This window comes from Theropithecus gelada, chromosome 10 (genome assembly GCF_003255815.1).
Source record: "Theropithecus gelada isolate Dixy chromosome 10, Tgel_1.0, whole genome shotgun sequence".
NCBI classification, from domain to species: Eukaryota; Metazoa; Chordata; class Mammalia; order Primates; family Cercopithecidae; genus Theropithecus; species Theropithecus gelada.
The window spans coordinates 39898806-39913741 of NC_037678.1; the positions used below are offsets into that span (position 1 = coordinate 39898806).

The 14936-nt window shown below is 55.4% G+C and overlaps 1 protein-coding gene across 1 annotated transcript in view; it reads right to left on the reverse strand.

Annotated features, from left to right (window-relative positions):
- Positions 1-1944: 1944 nt before the first annotated feature.
- NTSR1 (neurotensin receptor 1) overlaps positions 1945-14936 on the reverse strand; it is a 53971-nt gene continuing 40979 nt past the window's right edge. Inside the window, exons 2-4 of the mRNA XM_025400031.1 lie at positions 8488-8689; positions 6007-6097; positions 1945-4696 (exon numbers count right to left, since the gene is read on the reverse strand). Of these exons, the coding sequence (XP_025255816.1) occupies positions 4447-4696; positions 6007-6097; positions 8488-8689 (543 nt within the window). The 3' untranslated portion in view covers positions 1945-4446. The remainder of the gene's footprint in view (positions 4697-6006; positions 6098-8487; positions 8690-14936) is intronic.

Here is a 14936-nt window from a genome sequence, read left to right on the forward strand (position 1 = left end):
ACCCAGCGCTCGCCACTCAGCCTCTGGGTGCACAACGCAGGCCCCCCAGGGGCTCCACATGGTGAGTGCCCTCTCCCTGTGCCCACCTTGTGACCACACACAGCCGAGGGGAAGGGGGACCCCAAGGCAGCAGGCTCTCCTTGACCCCATCCGGCCTCCTTCTGGCTCTGGGCTTTCCTCTGTCGGGGATTTAAGGCTTCCTGGAGAGAGCAGCTGTTGGGTGACAGGGTCTTCCCAGAGACCCTGCAGCCTCTTCTGATTCAGGGGCCCAGGAGTCCCCTCTCCAGCCACCCCCACCTCCGAGCTGGGCCGGTGCGGCGTGGAGAGGAAGGTGGGGGACCGAGCTGGGCAGGTGCGGTGTGGAGAGGAAGGTGGGGGACCTTGCCCCTAGGCTGGGTGGGGTTGTTCTGTGTTTTTGCTGTCCTTTGGGTGAAGGTGGGGGGATCTTTGTTACCAGGAGATGCTGTGGCCACTAACACTTTAGCACAGACAAGGACAGGCTGAGCCTGGTGGGGATCTGGGGCAGCGCCCCTTGGGAGGGCAGGTGAAGGTGTGTGCTGGGTGCTGGGAGGGAGGGGCCTGGCAGCATGTGCCAAGACCCCATGAGATGATCAGGGTTATAGTTTATCTCCCCACCCTCACCCAGACCCCTCCCAGCCCTGCTGCCAGCTGACTGCCCCCAAAGGAAGGAGTCCTGAGCCCCCAGGCACAGGAAAACAACACTTAGAGAATCTCTAAGTGCTGCAGGGAGGGGCAGGCAGGGCCAGGGCTGCTGAAGATGGCCAAGAGGACCCCCTCAGAAAGGGGTGCTCCCTGCCACCAGGAGCCAGGAACCATGGCAGTCTCCTGACCATGGGGGCCCCAAGGCTCCTCCCCTCTGCCTCCCGCCAGGGCCCTACTCAGCCCCTCCATGGGCGCTCAAATCCCTCAAGCTCCCGACCCACCTTCTCCCTCCCCTGCTGCTCCCCTAGCACCTGTCCTTCTCCTCTCCAGCCACTCTGAGCCCCACATGTCCCTGGGGAGACCCCTCACTCCTGCCCTCTCCCTTGCTCAGGCTCTGCCTCCCACCGGCCCACCTGCCTCCTCCTCCAGGCAGCCTTCCTGGACTGTTCAAGCCCAAGCAAATGCTGCTTCTGCTGAGCTCCACAGGGTGAGCCCAGCACGCCTAATCCTGAGGTCCAGGAGGCTTGTGAGAAAGACTCCAGGGCCCCACCCTGCAGATTCTGCTGTCACCAGCCTCTTGTGGCTCAGGCTCAGGCAAGCAGGAGAAAAGCTGTTGGTGCCCTAAAAGGGAGCACAGCAGAGAGCCAGAGCCGCCCATCCAGGGATGTAGAATGACCAGGGCCTTGGCAGGGGAGAATCGGAAACGGTGGGTCTGGGAGGTGCCTGGGAACCCTCATTTTTAGAGCAGATGTCCTGGGGTGAGGGTTCAGCTGCATCTTCTGTCTCCTCAGTGGCCTGCACGGGGTTGGGCCCAGGCCAGAGGCTCAGTACTGCACCCAGGCCTATCTGTCCACTGCTAAGGCCTTGACTGGGCCATGACCCCACCAACCACAGGACCCCTGGGTTGGCTAGAGGGGGCCATGGAGATCTGAGCTGAGTGGTCATGGGACCCCGGGCTCCCCGCTTCACTGAGCCTCCTCTGTGTCCAGCGCACAGATCAGGAGACTGAAGCTCAGGAGACGGTGAGGACTTGCCCACACAGGCCCCCCAGTGGTCACTAGGCCCTGCAGGAGGTCTGCTGCTCCTTGAAGAATTAGGGAGGGTGGGTGGGCTGTGAGCAGAGGGATCCTGGCACCCCCACTCGCCAGCCTCTGGGGCCAAAGCCCTGTGGTGTTTGGTAAGAGGCCCAGTGCAGGCTGGCTGCTGCGTCGGTGTGTGTCTGAATGAACGAATGAGCGAATGAATGAGTGGGTGGGCACGTGCAGGCCCTCAACACTCAAGTCCACATCCAGGGCCCTTCGGACACCTTTATTGAGATAGGGGTTTGTTTTCATCAACTGCAGATGGTGGGAGTGGGGGTGGGCGTTTGAGCTACGGGGCTGCGTCATCACCGGGGGCAGCTCAGGGGCTCCAGACTCCATGACCGACGCACTCATGGCAGGCAGGGCCAGCTTCTGGGCACACCTCGTGACCTGGCCGCAAGCTAATGATATAAGATCAGGTGTCGTGGGTGCGTCTGTGGTGCGTGGACATGTGTCCCTACCTACAGCAAGTGCACAGAGAGGAGCATAAAAACATCAATAGGAAAAACCGACTTCAGTCACAGTCACAGTCACAGACTCCGCCCTGGAGATCCTGCGTCTACGGGGCAGTGCGGCGTCCACGTTGCCCTTTCTCAGAGCACCATCCTGAGAGACACCATTCTGTCTGTTCCAGGGTGTGTCCTCCAGAACAGTCCCATCCAGGTGAGAGGGTAGAACGACCACACCTGTTTTTTAGACGGGAAAACCGAGGCTCAGAAATTATGGCCCAAGGTCCAGGAGCCCCAGAGAAGGGTCTGAGGCTCCCCTGTCTGGCTCCGAGTCCAGGTCCACGTTCAGAGCCCAGCCTGAGGGGCCTTAGCATTTGCTAAACTCTGAGCCCACTCCTAACACTCCTGAGCAGGGGTAGGGGCTGCACTGGCCTCTGGACCCCCCTGGCTGGCAGCAAAGCTCCTCTGTCCAGAGCAGACCATGTTATGGGAGCTCTGTGGGGGAGGAAGGTCCCTCTGTGCTCGCCCTGTTTCCCTGGGGTTGGTGGCCCTCGGTCGCTGGGAGGGCTGCCTGGCTGACAAGGCTTGTGGGAGGCAAGGTTTGATAGGAAGTGCAGCGAATGGGCCTGACTCCCCTGGGCCCTGTTCTTGGTGAGCCGAAGGGTCCTGTGGCTGGAGAGGGATTTTGTGGGGCTCAAGGAACCCATCAACTCAACAGCCAGATCCAAGTGACTGCAGATACTATAGCATTCAACTCTCATTTCACAGACAGGGAAACTGAGTCTGGAGAAGGCAAAGTGGCTGAACACAGCCCAAGATCAGGTGTCCGGGTCCCAGGTCCACATGGCCGGTGCAGGCAGCCTGCCCAGAGCCCACTTCCCCTGGGCAAAGGCTGCTCCGAGACATGGAAATCCTTTGAAGAAAAGGCTGACTTTTGCTTCCTGTGGCTCCCAGCTCCTGGCTGGTCCCAGCCAGCTTCTCCTGGGAATGTCTTCTCTTGGGCTCAGGCAACCTTCTTAAGCCAGGGGCCTGGCCAGTCCTGTCCTCTGTGGAGCCTGGATCCTAGAGACCAAGGAGGCGCCAGCTTTTTCAACTGCTTGGAGGCTGGGGCTAGGGCTGCCGCCGCCAGAGGGTGACAAATGAGTCTGTGCCTCAGCCCAGGGCTGCCGGCCAGCGATGCCTGGACGCACGGCTCCTTCTCACCTGAAGCCTGAGTTCCTGGGACCTGGCGTCTTACTCAGGGACCAGGCACCATCGGCCCTGTCCCACATTCCCCTTTTCAAGGCCCCACCCTGAAGCCAGCTCTGGGCATGGCTGCCAGACGTCAGCCTGCACAGCCACAAGCAGAGCACACGGAATGCGCACCCCGTCCTGGCCATGGCCACGTGGGCAGGTGCAGGAGACCAGGCCCCTGATCTGGTGTCCCTTCTGTCGAGCCTGAGAGGCCACAGCTAAAGATCGTGAGGCTGAGGCCTGAGCCCCCTCCCACTTGGTGTCCCAGCAGAGCCCCTGGGCCTTGGCCTGGGAGAAGATGGGAGGGAGGAGGGGAGGCCGAGGTCTGGGCGATTCCAGGTCAACCCATTTTTGTCCTTTTTGGGCTCATGGTCCCTTCTGGGGGCTACGGCTGCCTGCGGCAAGGGTGGTGGGAGGGACCCCTGGCCCCAGCAGTGGCCCCCAGCTTGCCAGGCCTGAAGGGGAGAGTCGGGGGGCTTTCTTGGAACTGCCTGAGGAGGGGGGCATGGGTCTGCCTGGCAGGGTCTGCAGGCAAGGCCCAAAGGCACGGAGCCTGTGGGACTGGGGCTGGACTCCCCGAGCTAGACAGAGGGGGTGCAGGCCTCAGAGATGTGGACATGGGAACAGCAGCCCAGACATCAGAGGCCCAGCCCCACACAGCACCTTTCATTTCCTTCACTGGAACCATCCATTAGTCCAGGAACAAAGAAAACGCCTTTGGCTGCACACTAATTTCTCCTTGTGAGAGGCCCTTTTCCTATCTGGGAGAGGAGCGCTCTCTTGTTCTGGCTTTCAAAGAGGAGATGGGGGAGGGGTGGGGAGGAGTTGGGGACAGGCCCGGGAGACGCGGATGAGAAACAGGGGTTGGGGGGTGGAAGGGGGGGTCCCAGGCCTCAGACTCCAGCACAGGCTGGCCTCTGCCTGACCCCCATCAAGGCTCCCGGGTGGGGGCTGCTCTGTTTGTCGGGGGCAAGGACCCATGGCCAGGCTCCTCCTGGACACGGCCTGGGGCGCAGGGCCTAGTACAGCGTCTCGCGGGTGGCGTTGCTGGACAGGGTGTGGTTGCTGGACACGCTGTTGGCCTTCCTCGAGAAGGCTGGCCTCTTCCTCCTACGCCGCCACACAGGGCAGAGGCAGGCCAGTGTGGCCAGGAAGATGTGGCGGAAGTTGGCGGAGACGAGGTTGTACAGGATGGGGTTGATGGTGGAGCTGACGTAAAAGAGTGCGTTGGTCACCATGTAGAAGTAGTGGTAGAAGTCGTAGAGGAACCTGCAGGGAGAGGAGGCATTCAGACCCCAGACAGAGCTCTTGAGGGCCCCAAGGCGGGGGTGACAGCCGGGGCCACAGTGGCCGAGGGATGTGGTGGCTCAGATGCTAATTAAAACACCACTTGAGAATGGCTGCACATGGGGACATTTCACAACTAACTCCAGGGTCTGGCTTCTCCTGAGCAGCTGCAAGTTCTGGTTGTGCTCCTGCCCAGCCTGGGCTTCTTTAGGTGGGGCATGGACTCTGCTTGTCCATCCCTGCCTCTCCCTGCGGCCGCCTGCATTGCCCTTCACAGCTCTGTGCATCCAAGTGTCCAGGGCTCGGCTGGTCCTGGCCTAACCAAACAGCCAGGGCAGGAACCCCCTCCACGCCTCCCCAGCAGCCACACACCGTGCCCTCCTCCCTCACCAGGCAGCTCAATTACCACCAGGCAGTCCCGAGTTTCAGAAGCTTTTGTGGTGGCCGCACTCTGTTGCCTGTGCCTTCTCCCCCACATTGGTCCTAGGTGCGCCCTCCCCAGTGGTTGTCACTGGAAGGAACCTGTTATTCTGGAATCTGGCAGTCCCACTGCACAGAAAACAGCTCACAAGTAGGTCCCAAGGTGCCATCTTAGGACAGCCAGCCGGCAAGGCTGGCCTCTGGCTGGTGCCTGGGGCTTTGGATTTGGGAAGGCTCTGCCATTTTCGGATGAGGGGGGCTCCCTGCACCTGAACTGTTGGTGCAAACAGTAGGGGTTTTGCCAGGCAGTGGGTGCCCCTGTGATCAGCCCCCACATCGTCCCGTGAGGCTCCTCTGGGAGGGGGCCCTGGAAACTGCATCTGGTCTCCCCCTGACCCCACTCCATGTGTCTTTTCCCTTTGCTGACTTTGCTGTATAAGCAAAGTTTGTCAGTATTGCAGCTCTTGCTGCCATAAGTCACAGCCCTGAGTATAACTCCAGGCTGAGCCCTGTGGGTCCAACCTGGGTGGCCTTGGGGCTCTGACAGCTCCCATATGAGGAGGTGACACCCCCACCATGTCCCCAGCAGAACCAGGGATGTCTCTCTTTACACCTTCAGGAAACTGCCTGGGCCATCTCTCTTAGGACCGACTTTCCTTCTCTGCACCAGACTGGCCTGCACAGTCCCTGCCCTGAACCTATCCCATCATGGCCTTCTCCCGGCCCCAGTCACAGCACACCCCTGCCCAGGGGTTCACCGGGGGACACACCACACCCCTGTCCTGAGTGGGTCCTCTCAGCAGTGCCTGCCACACCCACCCACTGTTTTGGGAGCACTTAACTTGTCTGGCACCCAACCTCCCAGTACTCACGGAGTCCACTGCTCGTCCGAAATGTAGCAGAACATGAGGCGCCGCACGTGGTAGGGCAGCCAGCAGACCACAAAGGCAATGACCACTGCACCTGAGGCACAGAGACGTGGGCTCAGAGATAGGACACGGGCTCAGAGAGGGAGAGACGTGGGCTTGGGGAGGGAGACACAGGCTCAGAGACAGGACACAGGCTCAGAAAGGGAGAGGCATGGGCTCAGGGAGGTACACACTGGATCAGAGACGGAAACGTGGCCTCAGAGACAGAGAGATAATGGCCTCAGAGAAAGAGACACATGGCCTGAGGGAGGTGCAGCGAGACATCCCATGTTCATGGATTGGAAGGCTTGATATTGTTACGGTATCGGTACTACCCAAAGCCCTCTACAGATTCCATCCCTATCACATTTCAAGAATGCTTTTTGCAGAAATAGAAAAATCTATCCTACAATTCATATGAAATCTCAAAGGATCCTGGGCAGCCAAAACAATCTTGTAAGAAAATAAAGTTGGAGGTCTTACACTTCTTGATTTCAAAACTTACTACAAAGTTACAGGGTTGTGCTGGCTTAAAGATAGACAAATAGACCAAGGGAATACACTAGAAATCCCAGAAAGGAACCCTCACCTTTATGGTCAAGTGATCTTCAACAAGACCATTCAGTGGGGAAAGGACAGTCTATTCAACAAAGGGTGTTAGGAAAACGGGACATCCACTTACATGAAGGTGGATCCTCCCCTCACACCATATACAACAATGGACTTGAAGTGGATTAAAGACCTGAACATAAGAATTAAAACCATAAAACTCCTGGGAGAAAACATAATGACTTCACAACATTGAGTTTGGCAATGATTTCTTGGGTATGACACCAAAAGCACAGGTCACAAAAGAAAAAAGTAGATAAATTGAACAACATAAACACTAAATTTCTGTGTATCAAAGGATGCCATCGGGAGAGTGGAAGTCGGCGCATAGAAAGGGAGAAAATATTTGCAAATCACATCTGATAATGAGTTAACCTCAAGAGTATAACTCTTGGCCGGGCGCGGTGGCTCCAGCCTGTAATCCCAGCACTTTGGGAGGCCGAGACAGGCGGATCACGAGGTCAGGAGATCGAGACCATCCTGGCCGACACAGTGAAACCCCGTCTCTACTAAAAAATACAGAAAACTAGCCGGGCGAGGCAGTGGGCGCCTGTAGTCCCAGCTACTCGGGAGGCTGAGGCAGGAGAATGGCGTGAACCCGGGAGGCGGAGCTTGCAGTGAGCTGAGATCTGGCCACTGCACTCCAGCCTGGGCGACAGAGCAAGACTCAGTCTCAAAAAAAAAAAAAAAAAAAAAAGAGTATAACTCTTAAAACTCAACATGAAAACAAACAATCCAATTCAAAAATGGGCAAAGGACTCAGATATTTCTCCAAAGAAGATACAAATGGTCAACAAGCACATGAAAGATGTTATTAATCATTAATCATAAATCACTGGAGAAATGCAAATCTAAACCACAACGAGATGCCACCTCAAATCTATTAGGATGGCTGCTATGAAAACAACAGGCACACGCCAGGCCCAGGACACACCTCGGAGGTCGGCAAGCCAGCAGTCCTGAGCTGGGGCTGGTCCTCAGGGTTTCGACAGAATGGGCATTGCCCTGCTGTGTGGGCCACACCTTGGGCTTCACCAGCCCTGAGGGCTCTGTGTCCAAAGCTCTGGCTGGTTCCCATGAGCAGGGAAGGCTGAGCCCAGAGCCAGGCTCCCTTAGGGTCATATACTTGGCTATGGGCCTCTCCTGTGACTGGCCACATCTTCGAACAAGCCCTGAAAATGGGCCAGCACCAGGGAGGAGCTCAAGCCAAATGCTTCAGGCAAACCAAACTGAAGACCTGGGTCTCAGGCATGGAAGGGCTTCATTCTCTCCTATTCCCATCACACTCTCCAAGTCCTGCTTGGAGAATGTGAACAAGGGAGGGAGGGAGGGAGGGAGGGAGGGAAGGAGGAATGGATGGATGGAGGGAGGGAGAGAGGGAGGGATGAAATGAGGGATGGAGGGAGGGAGAGTGGGAGGGATGGAATGAGGGAGGGAGGGATGAAAGGAGGGAGGCAGAGAGGGATGGATGGCTGGAGGGAGGGAGGAAGGGATGGAGGGAGAGGTAGAGGAGTGAATGGAGGGAGGGAGAGAGGGATGGTTGGATGGAGGGAGGGATGAAGGGAGGAGGGAGGGGTAGATGGATGGAGGGAAGGAAGGATGGATGGATGGAGGGAAGGATGAATGGATAGAGGGAAGGAAGGATGGATGGATAGATGCAGGGATGGAGTGCAGAATGGCACTCACCCCTGGGGGGAGCTGGCACCCTTGGGTCTTGGCCTGATAGCTCCATCCCTATGTCTTTAAACCTTGCCCAGGCTTGGGGTGGTTCGGCGCTCGCTGCCTTTGCTGGCCCTGGCCTGCCTCCCGCCCCTGGAGGGCCCAGAGGTTACGTACGTAGAACGCGCACGCCGTGCCGCAGGGCCTGGACCCTTCCGGGCTCGATGGCCATGCTGAATGTGCTGTGCTCGCCCCCAACCGTGCACACCTGGCCCTGCTCGGCCGCCTGGCGTACCATGACAGTCAGCTTGTTGGCAATGATGGTGTTCAGGACCGAGATGACCACCATGGGGAATATGAAGGACATAAAGGTGTTGACCTGCGGAGAGGAAGGGGGAGGCCGTCAGAGCCAGCAGCGGGACTCATGCACCCCAACCTGGGATGCCTGCCGTGCTGGCTGGAGTGTCAGGCCTGCTAGGTGCGAGGCCCTCAATCAACACAAGTTCAGGAGGTCCGGCCCTATCCCAGCTGCCCGGAAGACACAGCCACCCCAGCCGCTGTTCCAAGCTGGCCCTCAGCCTGCTCCCGACCCTGCCTCGGACTGGGAAGAAGTTCACAGACTGCCCCACCTTCATGGGCCCCTCCTGAGGGTCCCACTTATACACAGCAAGGAACACAAACACTGGGGTGTCCCGGCTGTGGCAAAGGCCCTGGGCTCTTGGTTCCCAGGTCTGGACACGTTGTGTTTATGGCTGAGGCCCGCAAGCACGTGGCTGCCCCATCCGAGGCCCGTCTTGTGGGACAGCCAAGCTCTGGCCTTGCAGCTGTGTGCAGACGGTTCTCTTAGGTCCTGATAGCTCACACTAATAGAAGCCCCTTCCTCTCGCCCACCCCAGCTACCTCTCAGGGCATTGAAAGGTACGGGGCCCCTGTTATTAGCACCTGGAGCCCCGCTCCCCAACTCTAGCTTCCACATCAACCCACAAGGCTGGGTCATCACAGCTACTCGGCACCTGATCCAAGTCCTGGACAGGCTAGAGGTCCTGCCCAAAGACTCCAGCGCAGGAGGGGCTGCGCCTGGATCTGAGCCTGGCCCGAACTGAGTCCTGCTCCTTCTGCGACTCCTGGCTGAGACGTGACTCTGCAGGCACCGGCAGTGTGGCCATGGCTTCCCCAGATGGGGCAGTGGCTCAGCCTCCTTCTCAACCAGAGCTGCTGCTCAGAGGCCCAGCCTCCTCCTCAACCAGAGCTGCTGCTCAGAACAGGAAGGGGATGCGTCTGTGGTCGCGCAGCAGGAGAACCCGCCAGGACGGCCACGGCCCAGCTTCCAGTGGAGAAACCGGCACCCCTCCCCGGGGCAGTGGAATAACAGCCATCAATGGCTTTAAAACCTTCCTTGGCCTTGGATTCTTTGTAAGATGCTCTTCTCTGCAAGCCAGATCTTGGTGCCTTTGGCTTCCGCACTTGCGGGTTCGATCTGGTGCCAGAGACGGAGGCTGCCCCCTCTCTGCCAAGCTGCCTGGGATCCTCATGCTGAATTTCTGATTCCAAGAAGCTTTTGGGAATCTTGGAGAAGTGGCGTGTACTGGCTCTGCAGCCCGTGGCTGTGATTTCAGTAGAAAGTTCAGGAGTATCTGCCGTGGGATTCCCTGGGCTGGGCTGCAGGGGCCACCTCCCTCCCGACCTCCTCCCACCAGGGAGGGCAGAGCCGTGTGGCCTCAACAGTCCAAGTCAGGACGGTCCCAGTGAGGACAATCCTCACCGTGTCCCGCTAATGAAGGCGGCGGTGGCCATGGGACAGGGCAGCCACTGAGAGGTGCCGGGTCGTGGGAATGTCGGTGGGTTTTCTCCCTGGCCCCCTCTGGGCACTGGCTGAGGCACCTCTGAAGGTCCTTCCTGCTCCCACTGAAGCTCCCGGCTCCACTCAGAAGCACTCAGAGGCCTTCAGGGAGGAGGCAGCCTGAGTTCACCCTCATGTTCCATTTCAGCAGAGTTCTGCTAACAGATCAGAAGACATGCATGGAGAAGGGGCACTCAAACCCCCGGAAGGCAGCGTCCTGCACCTGCCAGCCCCGCGTCCCTCGCTCCTGCCACCTGTGTGGGCTCCTGACAGCCACTGCCACTGCTGCTGACCCTGGCTGGACGACGGGTCTCTTCTGCCCTCCCCTGCATGGGTGTCTGGATCTGAGGCTGCCCCACGTCCCTCATTTCTGCTGCTCTGGCTGAAGTCCACCTTCTGCAGGACAACAAGGTGCTGGTGGGACTGGGGGCAGGTAAAAACTCCCTCTTCCCACTCGGGCTGCTGGGAGCGGGGACGGGGGATGGCCAGGCCCAGTCTCAGGAGACAAATCAATTCCCTGTGAGTCACTGCAATCCGGGGATAGTTTAAACAGCACCAATGTATCCAACACAGATTTTAAATGTCAAAACATTTAAAATACCAACCTCACCGACACGGGCGGCAAAAATAGCTACCTCTGGGGGCCGGTGGTAGCTGCCCCGGGGCCGGTGGTCTGGCCCCGGCCCCCTGGCTGCCCCTGTGGAAGGATCCTGCAGTTTCCAGAGGGAGGGAGCAGAGGCTGCCGCAGGGCCGTGTGTGGGGACAGAGGCAGGGCAGCCCCGCCTTGCAGAGGGAGTGTGGCCCTCCCCCGCATCCCCCACCTGTCCACCCTGGAGACTGAAGCTGAGTAGGACTGGGGGGTGAGGGGAATGCTGACTCCCTGACTCCCGGGGCCAGCCTTCTCTTCCCAGACGCACAGCTGGAAGCAGGGCTTTGGCTCATGGTGTCCTTTCCTGTAATCTCTCCCTCTCTGGGTAAGGAGCTGCCCCCACCTCCACGACAAGCAAAGGGAGCACGTCCGTGAGCAGCGCGGGGCTCGGAGGAAAGGCTGCGATGCTGCCGGGGTGAGGGAAGGACTGAGCAGGGGCAAGGACAGGCCCCTTCCTGGACAGAAGGACCCGTTGAGATCACCTCTGTACATCCAGTCCCCATAAAACACGAGAGCTATGTGCGTAGACACACGGACTCTACAATTCAAGTGGGAAATAGTCTCAGAATGGCCAGGAAGGCTCTTGAAAGGCAGTGTGGCAGGTCGCTGAGACAAGGGAGCCTCAGCCTTGCCAGCCACTGGGATGTACCTGAGTGTCACTGCGAGTGACCTTAATGAGGGGAATTCAGCATTGACTGTGCCAGATCAGACAGAAGCTCCGTCTGTGATGGAGACAGCATCCAGATCATCGGGGAGAAGACTGGCCACCCAGGCATGGTGCTGGACAGCTGATGGCCTGGACCACAGCCTCCTTCCCCTGGGGAGCCGTGCACCCTCCATCCAGCTGGCATGTGGCCCAGACCTGGCCAATCAACACATCCCAACAGGCCTGGGTGGACCCTCATTGGACAGGTCAGCCAAAGATTTGCACCAATCACATTTGTCTGATGAGGGCCGGCCCCAGGCCTTTGTTAGACACCAGCTTTGCCTGGGCTCACTGAGCGGGAAATGCACCTGTGGCCATCGGTGCCGTTTTCCTACCTTTTAGGGAAGACCTGCCAAAGAATGGAGCCAGCACCGGTGGAACAGAGCACCCCAGGACGTCGTTTGTGCTCTTGGATCAAGCGGTGCCTGTTGGACTTTCAGTGTGTCTTGAGAGAAATAAATATTCCTTTTTTTAAGGGATAAGACAATTTGACTTAGTTCCTGGAGCTTGTACCGTAACTCATAGAGATCTTACACCAAAAAAATTCCAGATGGTGAGAAGATTGAAATGATTAAAACCTAAAACCAAAAACCTTCATGGAAGTTTTAAATTTAAATGTATGTATTTTTAACCTTTTCCCACAGCTTTATTGAGGGATAATTGACAAATAAAAATTGTATCTATTGGCCAGGTACCGTGGTTCATTCCTGGAATCTCAGTATTTTGGGAGGCTGAGGCAGGAAGATCCCTTGAGGCCAGGAGTTTCAGACCAGTCTGGGCAACATAGTGAGACCCCATCTCTACAAAAACTAAAAAGTCATCCAGGCATGGTGACATATGCCTATAGTGCCAGCTACTTGGGAGGCTGAGATGGGAGGAGTGCTTGAGCCCAGGAGTTTGAGGCTACAGTGAGCTATGACTGTGTCACTGCACTCCAGCCTTGGTGACAGAGCGAGACGCCCATCTCAAAAAATTTGTATCTATTTACTGTGTACGATGTGATGTTTTGATCTATGGATAATTGTGAAGTGATCACCACCATCAAGCTAATGAACACATCCATCACCTCACATAGTGACCCCCTTTTATTGTAGTGAGAACACAAGATTTATTCTAGGAAACTTTGAGTGTGCGATACAGTATTGTTAACTCTGGTCCTCATGCCGTACCTCAAAGCTCCAGAACTTACTCGCCTTATACCTGAAACTTTGCAGCCCCTGATCGTCCTCTCCTGGTTCCTCATTCCCCTCCCCCAGCACTCAGTGCTCTGCTCTCTGTTTTCACGAGTTTGGCTTTTTCAGATTCCACACATAAGCGAGATCACACAGTATTTGTCTTTCTGCGCCTGGCTTATTTCACTTAGCATAATGTCCCCAGGTTTATTGAGGTTACTGCAAATGACAAGATCTGCTTGTTTTTCAAGACGGAGCAGCACTCCGCTGTGTATCCGCACCACGCTCTCTCGATCCGTGGGTCTGTCGAGGGACACTTGGGGTGATTCCGTATCTTGGCTATTGTGAACAGTGCTGCAGTGGACATGGGCTTGCAGGGATCTTTTCAAGATCCAGATTCCACTTCCTTTGCATAAACACCCAGAAGTAGGATTGCTGGATCCTATGGTGGTTCCATCTTTAATTTTTTTGGGAGTCCCCATACTGTTTTCCGTAACAGCTGTACCCGTTTCATACATTCCCACCAACAGTGCACCAGGATTCCCTTTTCGCCACATTGTCCCCACCACTAGTTATCTGCCTGCTTTTTGATGGTCGCCATCCTAACAGGTGTACGGGGGTAGCTCACTGTGGTTTTGATTTGCCGTTTCCTGATGACTAGTGGTGTTGTGTTGAGCACCTTTCATAAACCCATTGGCCATATGTAGCTCTTCTTTGGAAAAATGTCTACTCAGGTCCCTTTTCCATTTTTAAATTGCTTATTCTTCTCCCATTTTGTAGACTGCCTTTTCATTTTGTTGTTTCTTCTGCTGTGCAGAGACTTTTCAATTTAATGTAGTCTCATTTACGTTGTTTTTGTTGCCTGTGTTTTTACTGCCATAAAAAAATCATTGCCGAGACCAATGTCAAGAAGCTTTTCTTCTATGTTTTCTCCTAGCAGTGTTACAGTTTCAGGTTTTATGTTTAGATCTTTAATCCACTTTAAGCTGATTTTTTTTTTTTTTTGCATGGGGTGAGATAAGGGTGCAATTTCATTCTTTTGCATGGGGATATCCAGTTTTCCCATCACTGAGGAGACTGCTTTTTCCCCACCGTGTATTGGTGCCCTTGTGTCTAAGTCCATTTTATGTTGCTTATAACAGAAGACCTGAAACTGGGTAATTTATAAAGAAAAGGCATGTATTTATCATGGTTATGGAGGCTGGGAAGTCCAAGGTCCAAGGGATGCAACTGATGAGAGCCTTCTTGCTGGGGGGGACTCTTGGAAAAGTTCCACCATGGCGTGGGGCATCACATGCAGAGGGGGCTGAGCATGCTAGCCCAGGTCTCTCTTTCTCGTCTCATAAAGCCACCAGCTCCCCTTGTGTGATCGCCCCTTAATCCATTAACTTATTTATTTATGAATGGATTAATCCATTCATGAGGGCTGAATCCTCACAGATCCCATCACCTCTGAAAGGCTCTACCTCTCAATCCTGTCACACTGGGGATGAAGTTTTAATATGAGTTTTGGAGGGGACATTCAAACCATAGCACCTTGTCAAAGATTATTTGACTGTACAAAAGTGGGTTTATTTCTGGGCTCTCTGTTCTGTTCCATGGATCTATGTGGGGTTAGTACCATGCTGTTTTGATTACTATAGCTTTGTAATATAAAAAGAAATTAGGAAGTGTGATGCCTTCAGTTTTGTTCTTTCTTAATATGGCTTTGACTATTTGAGCTCTTTTGTGGTTAAATATGAATCCTAGGATTTTTTTTCTATTTTGCATAAAATGTCATTGAAATTTTGATAGGGATTACACTGAATCCGTAGATCACTTTGGGTAGTACAAAAATTTTAACACTATTAATTCTTGCAAACCATGAACATGAGATATCTTTCCATTTATTTGTGTCAATTTCTTTCATCATGTTACATTCAGTGTACAGGTCTTTTACTTCGTTGGTTAAATTTACTCTTTTTGATGTTATTGTAAATGGGATTGTTTTCTTGCTTTTTTTTTTTTTTTGTTGTTGTTGTTTTGAGACAGATTCTCATTCTTGTTGCCCAGGCTGGAGTGCAATGGCACCATTTTGGCTCACTGCAACCTCTGCCTCTCAGGTCCAAGCAATTCTGCTGCCTCAGCCTCCCAAGTAGCTGGGATTATAGGCATGTGCCACCATGCCCAGCTAGTTCTGTATTTTTAATAGAGACTGGGTTTTGCCATGTTGGCCAGGCTGGTTTCGAACCCCTGACCTCAGGTGATCCACCCGCCTTG